The sequence below is a fragment of the Salmo trutta genome, chromosome 36 (genome assembly GCF_901001165.1).
Source record: "Salmo trutta chromosome 36, fSalTru1.1, whole genome shotgun sequence".
Classification (NCBI taxonomy): Eukaryota; Metazoa; Chordata; class Actinopteri; order Salmoniformes; family Salmonidae; genus Salmo; species Salmo trutta.
In genome coordinates, this window is record NC_042992.1 from 35,419,013 (window position 1) to 35,433,770 (window position 14,758).

Here is a 14,758-nt window from a genome sequence, read left to right on the forward strand (position 1 = left end):
CCCTTCCCTCCCTCCCATCCATCCATCCATCCATCCATCCATCCAATCCTCTATGACCCCAACCCTCCACCCCAACCCCTCCATCCCTTCCATCCATCCATCCATCCATCCATCCATCCATCCAGCCATCCATCCAATCCTCTATGGCCCCAACCCTCCACCCCAACCCCTCCCTCCCATCCATCCATCCAAACCTCTATGCCCCCAACCCTCCACCCCAATCCCTCTCCTCCCTCCCATCCATCAATCCATCCATCCAATCCTCTATGACCCCAACCCTCCACCCATCCATCCATCCATCCATCCATCCAATCCTCTATGACCCCAACCCCTCCCTCCCATCCATCCATCCATCCATCCAATCCTCTATGGCCCCAACCCTCCACCCCAACCCCTCTCCTCCCTCCCATCCATCCATCCATCCATCCAATCCTCTATGGCCCCAACCCTCTACCCCACCCTTCTCCTCCCTCCCTCCCTCCCATCCATTCATCCATCCATCCAATCCATCCATCATGGCCCCAACCCTCCACCCCAACCCCTCTCCTCCCTCCCATCCATCCATCCATCCATCCAATCCTCTATGACCCCAACCCTCCACCCCAACCCCTCTCCTTCCTCCCTCCCTCCCATCCATCCATCCATCCATCCGATCCTCTATGGCCCCAACCCTCCACCCCAACCCCTCCCTCCCTTCCATCCATCCATCCATCCATCCATCCAACCCTCTATGGCCCCAACCCTCCACCCCATCCATCCATCCATCCATCCAATCCTCTATGGCCCCAACCCTCCACCCCCTCTCCATCCATCCATCCATCCATCCATCCAACCCTCTATGGCCCCAACCCTCCACCCCATCCCTCTCCTCCCTCCCTCCCATCCATTCATCCATCCATCCAATCCATCCATCATGGCCCCAACCATCCACCCCAACCCTTCCCTCCCTCCCTCCCATCCATCCATCCATCCATCCAATCCTCTATGACCCCAACCCTCCACCCCAACCCCTCCATCCATCCATCCATCCATCCATCCATCCAGCCATCCATCCAATCCTCTATGGCCCCAACCCTCCACCCCAACCCCTCCCTCCCATCCATCCATCCAAACCTCTATGCCCCCAACCCTCCACCCCAATCCCTCTCCTCCCTCCCATCCATCCATCCATCCAATCCTCTATGACCCCAACCCTCCACCCATCCATCCATCCATCCATCCATCCAATCCTCTATGACCCCAACCCCTCCCTCCCATCCATCCATCCATCCATCCAATCCTCTATGGCCCCAACCCTCCACCCCAACCCCTCTCCTCCCTCCCATCCATCCATCCATCCATCCAATCCTCTATGGCCCCAACCCTCTACCCCACCCTTCTCCTCCCTCCCTCCCTCCCATCCATTCATCCATCCATCCAATCCATCCATCATGGCCCCAACCCTCCACCCCAACCCCTCTCCTCCCTCCCATCCATCCATCCATCCAATCCTCTATGACCCCAACCCTCCACCCCAACCCCTCTCCTTCCTCCCTCCCTCCCATCCATCCATCCATCCATCCGATCCTCTATGGCCCCAACCCTCCACCCCAACCCCTCCCTCCCTTCCATCCATCCATCCATCCATCCATCCAACCCTCTATGGCCCCAACCCTCCACCCCATCCATCCATCCATCCATCCATCCAATCCTCTATGGCCCCAACCCTCCACCCCCTCTCCATCCATCCATCCATCCATCCATCCATCCATCCAACCCTCTATGGCCCCAACCCTCCACCCCATCCATCCATCCATCCATCCAATCCTCTATAGCCCCAACCCTCCACCCCAACCCCTCTCCTCCCTCCCATCCATCCATCCATCCAATCCTCTATGGCCCCAACCCTCCACCCCAACCCCTCTCCTCCCTCCCATCCATCCATCCATCCATCCAATCCTCTATGGCCCCAACCCTCCACCCCAACCCCTCTCCTCCCTCCCATCCATCCATCCATCCATCCATCCATCCATCCATCCATCCATCCATCCAATCCTCTATGGCCCCAACCCTCCACCCCTCTCCTCCCTCCCTCCCATCCATTCATCCATCCATCCAATCCATCCATCATTGCCCCAACCCTCCACCCCAACCCCTCTCCTCCCTCCCATCCATCCATCCATCCATCCATCCATCCATCCATCCAATCCTCTATGACCCCAACCCTCCACCCCTACCCCTCCCTCCCATCCATCCATCCATCCAGCCATCCATCCAATCCTCTATGGCCCCAACCCTCCACCCCAACCCCTCTCCTCCCTCCCTCCCATCCATCCATCCAATCCTCTATGGCCCCAACCCCTCTCCATCCATCCATCCAATCCTCTATGGCCCCAACCCTCCACCCCAACCCCTCTCCTCTCCTCCCTCCCTCCCTCGCATCCATCCATCCATCCATCCATCCATCCATCCATCCATCCACACAATCCTCTATGGCCCCAACCCTCCACCCCAACCCCTCTCCTCCCTCCCATCCATCCATCCATCCATCCAATCCTCTATGCCCCCAACCCAACCCCCCTTGAGGGTCTGTTGATTACCAATAACCTCCCCTCACTCTCTCCATTCAGGGGAAATCTTTTCGGTCAGGGTGTGTGTGTGTGTGTGTGTGTGTGTGTACGTCCGCCCGCCTTCCTTTGGGGCTTTCCCCAGTTCTTACCTATCCCCACTTCTTAGCTAGTCCATAGACTCTACTTTCACTGACACAGTCTCACTAGGAGTTGTAGCCTGCAGGCTAAATAACCCCTCTTTTAGATTAGAGGAGCGGCGGAGGCCAAAACGTGGCGCCCCCACCTCCAGCTAACAGGCTTAGCCAGCACAAGCAGCCCCAATACGCTACAGTTGCATGTGAGAGAGCGAGACAGAGACAGAGACAGAGAGAGAGAGAGAGAGAGAGAGACAGAGAGAGACAGAGAGGAGTGAGAGCGAGACAGAGACAGAGAAAGAGAGAGAAAGAGAGAGAGAGAGAGAGAGAGAAAGACAGCGAGTGAAAAAACAAGTAGAGGCCTGTGCTCAAAGTCACTAATGCAGTATTCATAAAGGTCAGTGGGCTTTTTATGGGGTATTGTTTCAGGATGCACCAAGGGCGTTCGCACCGCTTAACCTTCCAGGGGAGCGGAGTGTACCGGGGGTTTGGTCATGCTTTGTTGGGGAATCTGAGGCTAGGTGTGCCAACGGTGTGTGTATAATGCACGTGCCAAACAGAACCCGGCCGCCATTTTGCAAATATTCACATATTCACTCACGCAAGTATTCACCGTACACGTGTGTAGACAGTAATATCATCGCGCTACCTGCTCGTAACATCCTTAGTAGCCACACACACACATTTACAGGATGCTTGATCATATAAACAACACGCCTCTCTCAAAAATGGCCCACACACACACACACACACACACACACACACAGTCACATGTCAATAGAAAATCTCTCCAATTTGTTAAGCCTCGTCTCTCTGTCTCAGTCTCGGGAATATGCCACTCTCCAACCCATTCAATCCCCGCGACAACAAACAGAAGGACATGGCTTCTAACAGCCCATAACAGCCATGCATTAACTAAGTCGTGACAGCCATTGAGAGAGAGAGGGGGAGAGAGAGAGAGAGAGACAGAGAGGAAACGCCACAGTCTACACATGGCTTGCCGATAATGTTCGTCTCTGACCTTGAAGGGAGTGCAGCAGTTTGCAGGCGAAGGATTTATAGTTCATTGGCTGGGTGGGGACTAGTGGAAGCAGCTTTATACAGAGTGGATTAGCCTAAAATATGCACAGGGCATAAACTGGCAGTCTCTCCTTCTTAATGTATAAAGGCCCCGGGCAGGCAGCACTCAGAGAAGCACACAATGAGAAAGGCCCCCGTTCCACTCTCTGGACCAGGGAGATTTATGTCTAAATTAGTAGGGCTGGTTAGAGAGGGGGGGGGGGGTATATGACACGAGAAAAAGAACGAAGAGGGAAAGCGACGGAGAGAGGGGGAAAAAAGAAAGAAAGAAAACAGCACAGATAACGGGAGTGAAGGAAGTTAAGCGATAAGGAGGTAGAAAACAGGAAGAGACAGAGGAAAAAGACTTGCTGTAGTTGGAGGTGTCTGGCACCTACGTCTTCAGTACTCACGTTAGGTGAGAAGTTAAGGTGTTCAGGTGCTCCTCCTGAACACTGCCTGGAATTGACGACTCGGTCTTTAGCTCAAAACTCAGATCTAAGAATGCGAAAGGTGGCCCTGAGACCTTCAGGCCTCCATTCGCTCAGCATTTGTGCACTTGTCAGTGTGTATCCCTCTCCGTGCGACATTACGAGCGCATGCTTAACCCTTCGTGTGTGTGTTAAGTGTTTGAGTGTGCACTTGCCAACCGGTTCCTTTGTGCTCATGTCTACCTCTCTGATTGTATGTAGAGTTATGAGGGTGACTGAGTGAATGTTCATAAGACTGCAGGTATAGGCCATTCAGTGACCCTTGGATTAAGCCTCAGCCACACTCTTGCACACACACACACACACACACACACACACACACACACACACACACACACACACAAGCTTACGCTCAGAGGCACACACCCCGCCAAAACGTACCTCCTCCTTTACCAAATCATGACTCTATTGGAGTAAAACATTTGGTTTGATAAAGCCATCGTGATAACTCTGTCTGTCTGTCTGTCTGTCTGTCTGTCTGTCTGTCTGTCTGTCTGTCTGTCTGTCTGTCTGTCTGTCTGTCTGTCTGTCGTCACTTTACCCCAACCGTGGATCCTCCAAAGTGCTGGCATTCCATTTCCAAATGTACATTAATACAAACTCCATTCATAATGCATTGCATTTGCTTCCACTAATTAACAATTAGAGTACAACACGCGCTCTCACTTCGAGGGCTTCCATTACCTCTCTTCTCTGCATATGCAAATGAAACATTACATTTGTCTTTTTTTTTTTTTGTCGCTTCCCCCACAGCAGGTCGACGTTTGGGAAATATCAGCCGGCGAACTCCGACAAGTTGAACAAACAAGTCATCAAATGTGCAGCTAGAGAAAGAAGTAGGAGAGAATGTATGGAGTCTGGGTCGATGGTGGGGCTGGGGGTCTTTCCACAGTCGAGCTAACTCCATATCATGGGAGGGGGGTGGGGTTGCTGGGTGTGTTGTGTGCATCTCAGTTGACAGGATCACTTTGCTGAGTGCTTTTTCTAAAGCCTCTGGCTAATGGCTTTGTGAAGGGTGCTGATGAAAATGAGATGGCTCCACCGTGATGATGGGAGTTTTTTACCTCGCGTCGAGAGGAGAGGGGCGCTGAGCCCGACGGCGTGAGCGTGCAATCAGTTCAGAGTTTGTGTATAGTGTGCTTTTGGGCACCCCTTTGTTCTCATATGGTGTGTTACTGATTTGAGGGTAAAGTAGGAGAATCCGTGTGATGACGTGTTTGTGTGTGTGTGCGCGCGCTCCTCCGTGTGTGTGTGAACACAGCTCCCACTGACCTGGCACGCTAGTTGACACGTTGACCTGTGTGTAGAACCTCTTGTTGGGCAGGAGCTCTGACACGCCGTTGAGGGCCTCGACCGTCAACGTGTAGTTGGAGTTGGCCATGAGGTTGACCACGGTGACCGTGCGCTCGGTCACCCCGCTCTGCTGGGGCATGAAGCCCACGCTGGCCCCGCACGGCTCACACTGCGGCCCCACGCACCGGCGGCAGCCCACGCTGTAGGTCAGGTCCCCCCTGCCGCCCGTGTCCGTTGGCGCGCCCCACTCCAGGATCAGGGTGGACTGCTTGAGGGTGTAGACCAAGTCTTTGGGAGGAGAGGGGGGGCCTGGGAGGGAGGAATAAATAGACATATAAATGCAATTCGTAGTTAAATATACATGATTCATGTTTAGTGCCTCTGTATGATGTATGAAAGTGTTTGACGTACTACCTACAGCTCTATAGTAGGTGTTAATTCCTTTATTTCGCCTTTATTTAACCAGGATAGTCATTGAGAACACGTTCTCTTTTACAATAACGATCTGACCAAGGTAACAGCGGTATACCGTGCAGCAAAGCGACAACGTAACAGTCAAAAGCAGACTGGGGACGATACCGGTACATTAGACAGCTGCATGACTGAATGACTATGGACGGGTGTTGCCTTCCACTGCACCGATTTAGACCCGTATTGCTCAGTAAATTAAATTCAGCACGTTCACCATTAAAACCCAGTGCCGACCAATTACCATAGGACACTTCACCCTGTAGTCCATTCTCAAAGTGTGGTCCACCACACTATGCTGGTTACATGGTGTGATGGTGCTGGCGCACATCTGGCTACGATTCATGTATAATACTCTGATAGGATTGAGATGAGGAAGGGATTAGGGATGGCGCACGGAGCAGTGGGGAAAACCAGAGAGAAAATAAGACTTTAACCAAAGCAAAGCAAACAGCTTGCCTGGTCTAGATGAAATATGAGTGTGTTTAGGGTGACAGAACAAAGGAGCCGCTCGGCAGACTACCTTTCTTCACTGGGGATTTCTAGAGACAGTCCCTGAACTACTAACCACCTCATCTTACGGTGGATTGAGAGGTAAAACCCAAAACGAAAACACGAGAGGCCTTTTCGATCAGTGACGGTGACGTGTAAAGCCGTGTGTGTGTTCACTTGTGTGCGGTCGTGTGAGAGCGCAGAGAGAAGGGACGGTCTATTCCTTGTGTCAACAGTCTCGGCTGGAATACATGCCCTGCTTACAAACGGCAAATAAGAGTCACCAGAGAAAAAGGTGGTCAGTGCTCGCGGAACGAGAACCCTCTCTTACCAAATGTGAAACACGACGGGCGCATCTCAATAGTCCTGCGTGGCTTCCTCTCTCCGCCTCCTCACTACATTTTGACAATGGTCAACCAGTCACGCAGACAGTCATGCACACATGAACACAGAATGTTCACTTCTAAGGCCTAGCACTACACAACTAAAATCATTTATACGACGCAGTGCCGTAACTGTGCATGTTTAAACAGATGGACGAAACATGAAGGTATTGGTCCATTAAATGACATCAATAATGTAGTGGTGGTGTGTGTGTGTGTGTGTGTGTGTGTGGGGGGGGGGGGGTGGTGGTAATAATGAATGTGTATGTGTAGAGAGGGGTGATTAACGTGCGGGTGGTGACAGGGAGGGGCAGTACGTGTGTGTGTGTGTGTGTGTGTGTGTGTGTCAAATCAAACGGTTCGTAAACAACCGGTGTCGACTAACAGTGAAATGCTTACTTAAGCGCCCTTCCCAACAACGCAGAGAAAAATATGAATAGTAGATAAATAATAACAAGTAATAAATACACAATGAGTGATGATACCTTGGCTTTATACACGGGGTACCGAGTCGATATGCTGGGGTAATTGAGGTAGATATGTACCACAGGTATGGATAAAGTGACTTGGCAATGGATAGATAATAAACTGTAACACGTGATGGGCCAAAAGAGTTAGTGAAAAAATGGTGGGTCAATGCAGATATTCCGGGTAGCTATTGGTTAACTATTCAACTAACTATTTAGTAGTCTTATAGCTTGGGGGTAGAAGCTGTTCAGGGACCTGTTGGAGAACATTTTATGACTTGGGTCGGATGCCAAGCAGTTGCCATACCAAGCGGTGATGCAGCCAGTCAAGATGCTCTCAGTGGTGCAGCTGTAGAACGTTTTGAGGATCTGAGGGCCCATACCAAATCATTTCAGTCTCCTGAGGGGGAAGAGATGTTGTTGAGCCCCTCTTCGCGACTGTGTTGATGTGTGTGGACTAGAGGTTGATACCGGAACAATAGACACGGGAACAGGACGAATCCCGCAAGACCCGCGGGATTCTGACAGGAATGGGAGTGAAGTTCTAGAGTCAAGTTCGGGACAGAATCAACAGTCTACGGGAGCGGGCAGTACAGGAATAGTTATAAACAGTTTTTTGGGCGTAAATATGTCATGTGTGGAGCATTTCATAAAAACAACAACTGCCCAATATAGTTTACTTAATAAGAATAAACATTAGAACCAATGAAAGAGCGATGTTCTAGCTAAATTTGAAGGAGTTGTCTTTGACAAGGAAGGAACCGAGTACACGGCTTGTAAAAAATGCTGTGGTTTAATCAAATAGGCGACCAACCGGAGAACTTTACTGTCAAGCCCAATTGTTTGCCTATTTCATTAAACCTGTGGCATCTGCGGTGAAGAGTGAAATAAAAATAGATTGACTTATGCGGTACCGCCGCTCAGGTTTTGAAAACCTATTTTTTTTATGTTGATGTTGTAAATGTTAAACGTGTAAATGTTCATATGTGCTCAGCTGTTGGCTATAGATTTATGCTGGTGCTGTGCTGAGCAGACCAGCCTGCTGGGTCTCTGGCCTCATCCTCCAGCCTTAATCCATCTACATTTAGGTCATTTAGAGTACGCTCTTATCCAGAGAGACTTAGGCCTACAGTCAGTGCATTTAACAAAAATAGGTAAGACAACCACATATCACAACAGTCAGAAATGAATTTTCTGCAAACTTAATGATGGTGTTGGAGTCGTGCGCGGCCACGCAGTGAACAGGGTGTACAAGAGGGGACTAAGCACACACCTCTCAGGAAAGAGAAAGGGTAGACCTAGTCAGTTGCACAACAATGAATTCAACCAAAATGTGTCTTCTGCATTTAACCCAACTCCTTTGGGGCCCCCGTGTTGAGGGTCATCAAGGCGGTTGTGTTGTTGCCTACCCTTACCACTTGGGGGCGGTCTGTCAGGAAGTCCAGGATCCAGTTGCAGAGGGAGATGTTTAATTCCAGGGTCCTTAGCTTAGTGATGAGCTTGGAGGGCATAATGCTGTTGAACGCTGAGCTGTAGTCAATGAACAGCATTCTCACATAGGTGTTCCTTTTGTCCAGGTGGGAAAAGGCAGTGTGGAGTGCAATATAGATTCCATCATCTGTGGATCTGTTGGGGCGGTATGCGAATTGGAGAGGGTTCGGGGTGTCTGGGATGGTGTTGACGTGAGCCATGACCAGCCTTTCAAAGCATTTCATGGCTACAGATGTGAGTGCTACGGGTCGGTAGTCATTTAGACAGGTTATCTTAGTGTTCTTGGGCACAGGGACTATGGTGGTTTACTTGAAACATGTAGGTTTTACAGACTGGGTCAGGGAGAGGTTAATGTCAGTGAAGACACTTGCCAGCTGGTCAGGGCATGCTCTGAGTACACGTACTGGTAATCAGTCTGACCGTGCAGCCTTGTGAATGTTAACCGGTTTAAAGGTCTTAGTCACATCGGCTACGGAGATCGTGATCACAGAGTCGTTTGGAACAGCTGGTGCTCTCATGCATAGTTCAGTGTTGCTAGCCTCGAAGCTCATAGAAGGTATTTAGTTAATCTGGTAGGCCTGCGTCACTGGATAGCTCACGGCTGGGCTTCCTTTTGTAATCTGTGATCGTTGCAAGCCCTGCCACATTCAACAAGTGTCAGAGCCGGTGTAGTAGAGTTTGATCTTGGTCCTGTTTGGCGCTTTGCCTTTTTGATGGTTTGTCGGAGTGCGTAGCGGGATTTCTTATAAGCTTCCAGATTAGTGTCCCGCTCCTTGAAAGCGGCAGCTATGCCTTTAGCTCAGTGAGGATGTTGCCTGTTATCCATGGCTTCTGGTTGGGATATGTACGTACTGTCACTGTGGGGATGACGTCGTTGATGCACTTATTAATGTAGCCGGTGACTGACGTGGTAAATTCCTAAATGCCATTGGATTAATCCCGGAACATATTCCAGTCTGTGCTAGCAAAACAGTCCTGTAGCTTAGCATCCTCTTCATCGGACCACTTCCGTATTGAGCGCGTCACTGGTACATCCCGTTTGAGTTTTTTGCTTGTATGCAGGAATCAGGAGCATAGCGTTATGGTCAGATTTGCCAAATGGAGGGCTAGGGAGAGCTTTGGATGAGTCTCTGTGTGTGGAGGAAAGGACTTCTATCTCAGGCGAGCAGAACCTAGAGAATTTCTGAATATTAGAGGCTGTGCTACAGTTGTTATTAACCTTCCCCCGATGCAGCCGTTCTGTCCAGCCGCTGTACAGAAAAACAAGCTAGATTTATATTTAACATGTCCTTGTTCAGCCACGATTCGGAGAAACACAGGATATTACAGTTCTTCAGATCACGTTGATAGGAGTCTCGAACGGCGCTCATCCAGTTTAGTCTCCAGTGATTGCACGTTCGCCAACAGAACGGAGGGTAGAGGCGATTTATCCACTCTCCAACGTAGTCTCGTCAGGTATCCCCGCACGCCGGCCTCTATAGCGCTGTCTCCTCCTCCTTCGAGTGTCGGGGATTTGGGCCTGATCCGCGATAATCAATATGTCTTTCGCCCCCAACTCATTGAAGTAGAAGTCCTCGTCCAAATCAACGTTAGTTATAGCTGTTGATGCCTAGAAGCTATTTTAGGTCTTAGGAAACAATGGCGGAAACATTATGTACCCCCAAAAAGTTACAATCTGCACCCCCCAAAAATACACAAAATAACACCTTTGGTCAGAAGCCCGTAAAAGGGCCACTATTCCTTCCGGCGCAATCCTGATAATGAGTGTGTGTGTCAATATGTGCGTGTCTCTCTCTCGGTGAGGTTTACGTAACATGGTAAAAGTGGCGTGTGGCCAGAAGCGGGGCACAGTTGTGGTGTGTGACGTGTTCATCAGCACGCAGAGAGCAGCACACCTTCACTTATTCAATAACACACATGCGCACGTATGAGAACGCACATACGTGTACACACAGCTGGGCCTGTATATTCCTTATTTTCCATACTCTCTCTCCCTCTCCACTCCTCCTCACCTTACACCTGTCTCTCCTTCAGTCCCTCTTTCCCTCCGTCTGTCTGTCTCCCTCCCTCCCAGCACACAATAGCTTGGTGGTATCAGGAGATGATCACAATTACTGAATCAATATTGTAATTAATGTGGTAATTACAGAGCTATAAAATGTTATCACAGGCTGCCCCTTGTAGATATAAAAGCACCGGGAATCAATATTGTGATTAAACAGCTCTAATTACAGAGCTATAAAAGCTAGAGCTGCTCCGGGTGCCCGAGAATGAATACAGTCCCTTGCTGACCTCTGTTTTATTGTCTGGTATACTGTAGCGCTATAGAGAACATTCTAGGTGGATTAAATCAGGTGGCGTGTGTGTATTTAACCATCAACACTACAGAGGCTTAGTTCTTCGATCAATATGGCTGCCCGGTATGGAATTGGACTTGATTGTGCGTCTTTGTTGGAGGTTTTGGCATTTAGTGTGGTGGGGGAGGTGTGTGTGTGTGTGGAGGGATGAAGGATGGAGGTGTTGCGGTTACTAAAGAGATGGAAGGGAGAAGAGGGATGCAGGTTTAGTAGAGGATTGATGGGTGAAGTATGAAGGGAATAGGGGAATGGTAGAGGGGTTACCTGACGGATGGAGGGATGGGTTAGAGGGAGAGGGGGGCCTGAAGGGAAAGGGTGGATAGAGGGAGAGACTGAAAAGAGGAGCGACAGGGTGATATGGCTAGAGAAGAGGCGATATGATAGAGGGACATAATCAGCCGAGGAGTTGCCTAGGGACAGGTGCGTGCGTCTTACGGGTGCAGGGGGCCGAGGGGTTGTCCAGGGGGGTCCTGAAGTGGTCCTCCTCACACACACACACCACCGAGCCTTCCTCCTCCGCCACACTGTTGGCCGGGCACGGAAAACACTCCTGCTGTCTGGAAGACATCTTGTACGAGCCAGGGGGACACGCTGAGCACAGAGAGAGAGGAACAAATATGCATTAAAAACCCATTACACGTTATTATTATTTCAGTTGGTGTATGTTTTAAAACTGCTGTAAAATACTGATAATGGTTTAGCGACATGGGGTAAGTACATTCAAGATAATTATGCCTTATGAGAGAGAGAGAGCGAGTTAGAGAAAGCGAAAGGGAGAAAGAGAGACTGAGTTCGAAGAAAAATCAGTCTAACCAACACATGACGTCGAGACCTCTGAGCCTAACATATGGTCAATAGAACTGGACCAGCTAGTCAGTACAGGACCAACACATGCTGTCCAATCGCTCTTCGGGCACCGAGCTGCTTCACTACTTGACCCTCGTCCTCTCCTTCTGCAGCCCATTCTGTCATCCTGGTAGCTCCCTTATTACACAACTCTGTTCCCTCTGGGGCTGAGGGTACAGAGAGGAAGAGAGAGAGAGAGAGGGAGGGAGGGAAAAGAGCGATAGAACGAGAGAGTGACTACACACACGTCGCACAAGCACGCGCGCACGCCCACTCTTTTCCACTCTCTCTCACTGGGGTTCATTTTCCGCTTGCCGTGCCAGTGCTCCGGGTGGTAATGTGTGTGAAATCAGTTGAGCGCTGCTCCCCTCTCTGTCACCGGGGTCCCCAACAGCATTCCTACATTAAAACCTCAAGCAAGCCCTCTCTTCCCATTACAATCACCATCACTGCTGTTCCCTATCCTACCGCGCTGGGATTATATAATCCATGCGCGTGGCTGTGAAAACAACCGGCCCCAGCCTCAACGACGTTACCGTGTCTGAGTGGGGGGTAACACCCATAATGATGGGGGTGAATGGTGAAGAGATGGTGGGTTTGGGTGTAACACACACACACGCCCTCAAAGTCACACTGATTAGCCCCTTCAAACTCCCTGAACGGAGACTGATGTGAAAGCGTGAGTGAGTGTGTATGGCGTGGCTGTGTCTGTAAGAACCTTGTAATTGTCTGTCTAATGTCGGCCATTACACCAACACAGAACAGCTTGCTTTGTAGGGAACCACTCTTTGGCTACAGTGTTGCAGAGCGTGAAGAAAAAGCTAGCTTCTGAAATGGCTGGATGGAGATGCTCTCTTTTTGGCAGTGGTGCCCGTTTTATCGGTGTACAATCGTGGCCAAAATGTTTGAGAATGACACAAATATTAATTTCCACAAAGTTTGCTGCTTCAGTGTCTTTAGATATTTTTGTCAGGTGTTACTATGGAATACTGAAGTATAATTACAAGCATTTCATAAGTGTCAAAGGCTTTTATTGACAATTACATGAAGTTGATGCAGAGTCAATATTTGCAGTGTTGACCCTTCTTTTTCAAGACCTCTGCAATCCGCCCTGGGATGCTGTCAATTAACTTCTGTGCCACATCCTGACTGATAGCAGCCCATTCTTGCATAATCAATGCTTGGAGTTTGTCAGAATTTGTGGGTTTTTGTTTGTCCACCCGCCTCTTGAGGATTGACCACAAGTTCTCAATGGGATTAAGGTCTGGGGAGTTTCCTGACCATGGACCCAAAGTATTGATGTTTTGTTCCCCGAGCCACTTAGTTATCACTTTTGCCTTATGGCAAGGTGCTCCATCATGCTGGAAAAGGCATTGTTCATCACCAAACTGTTCCTGGATGGTTGGGAGAAGTTGCTCTCGGAGGATGTGTTGGTACCATTCTTTATTCATGGCTGTGTTCTTAGGCAAAATTGTGAGTGAGCCCACTCCCTTGGCTGAGAAGCAACCCCACACATGAATGGTCTCAGGATGCTTTACTGTTGGCATGACACAGGACTGATGGTAGCGCTCACCTTGTCTTCTCCGGACAAGCTTTTTTCCGGATGCCCCAAACAATCTGAAAGGGGATTCATCAGAGAAAATGACTTTACCCCAGTCTTCAGCAGTCCAATCCCAGTACCTTTTACAGAATATCAGTCTGTCCCTGATGTTTTTCCTGGACAGAAGTGGCTTCTTTGCTGCCCTTCTTGACACCGGGTCATCCTCCAAGAATCTTCACCTCACTGTGCGTGCAGATGCACTCACACCTGCCTGCTGCCATTCCTGAGCAAGCTCAGTACTGGTGGTGCCCCGATCCCGCAGTTGAATCAACTTTAGGAGACGGTCCTGGCGCTTGCTGGACTTTCTTGGGCGCCCTGAAGCCTTCTTCACAACAATTGAACCGCTCTCCTTGAAGTTCTTGATGATCCGATAAATTGTTGATTTAGGTGCAATCTTACTGGCAGCAATATTCTTGCCTGTGAAGCTCTTTTTGTGTAAAGCAATGATGACGGCACATGTTTCCTTGCAGGTAACCATGTTTGACAGAGGAAAAACAATGATTCCAAGCACCACCCTCCTTTTGAAACTTCCAGTCTGTTATTTGAACTCAATCAGCATGACAGCGTGATCTCCAGCCTTGTCCTCGTCAACCCTCACACCTGTGTTAACGAGAGAATCACTGACATGATGTCAGCTGGTCCTTTTGTGGCAGGGCTGAAATGCAGTGTAAATGTTTTTGGGGGATTCAGTTCATTTGCATGGCAAAGAGGGACTTAGAAATTAATTGCAATTCATCTGATCACTCTTCATAACATTCTGGAGTATATGCAAATTGCCATCATACAAACTGAGGCAGCAGACTGTTAAAATTAATATTTGTGTCATTCTCAAAACTTTTGGCCACAACTGTACCTACTGTATGTGGTTCGAACGGTAGGAAGTCAAGAGAAAATGTGGTATCTAAATAACAAACGTGACCGTCTTCGCTGGTACCGGGCTCTAAACCAAGTCCCAAATCAATGCTGGCTGGATTGCGCTCTCTCAAACCCAAAAAGGGACGGGGGGGTTGGACAGAAACCACCTTGGCAATCTGGGAGTGTGTTCCCTGCATGGCTGCATTGCCCTCCACATTTAGATGAGTGTCATGGCGTTTCAGATGAAGGGAAAGAGGGAGAGAGAGGAGGAGA

At 49.6% G+C, this 14,758-nt stretch overlaps 1 protein-coding gene across 1 annotated transcript in view; it reads right to left on the reverse strand.

Annotated features, from left to right (window-relative positions):
• Positions 1 to 14,758, reverse strand: part of epha10 (EPH receptor A10) — a 179,673-nt gene that overhangs the window by 45,466 nt on the left and 119,449 nt on the right. The window contains exons 4-5 of the mRNA XM_029735687.1: positions 11,620 to 11,775; positions 5,506 to 5,835 (exon numbers count right to left, since the gene is read on the reverse strand). Coding sequence (XP_029591547.1) covers positions 5,506 to 5,835; positions 11,620 to 11,775 — 486 coding nt within the window. The remainder of the gene's footprint in view (positions 1 to 5,505; positions 5,836 to 11,619; positions 11,776 to 14,758) is intronic.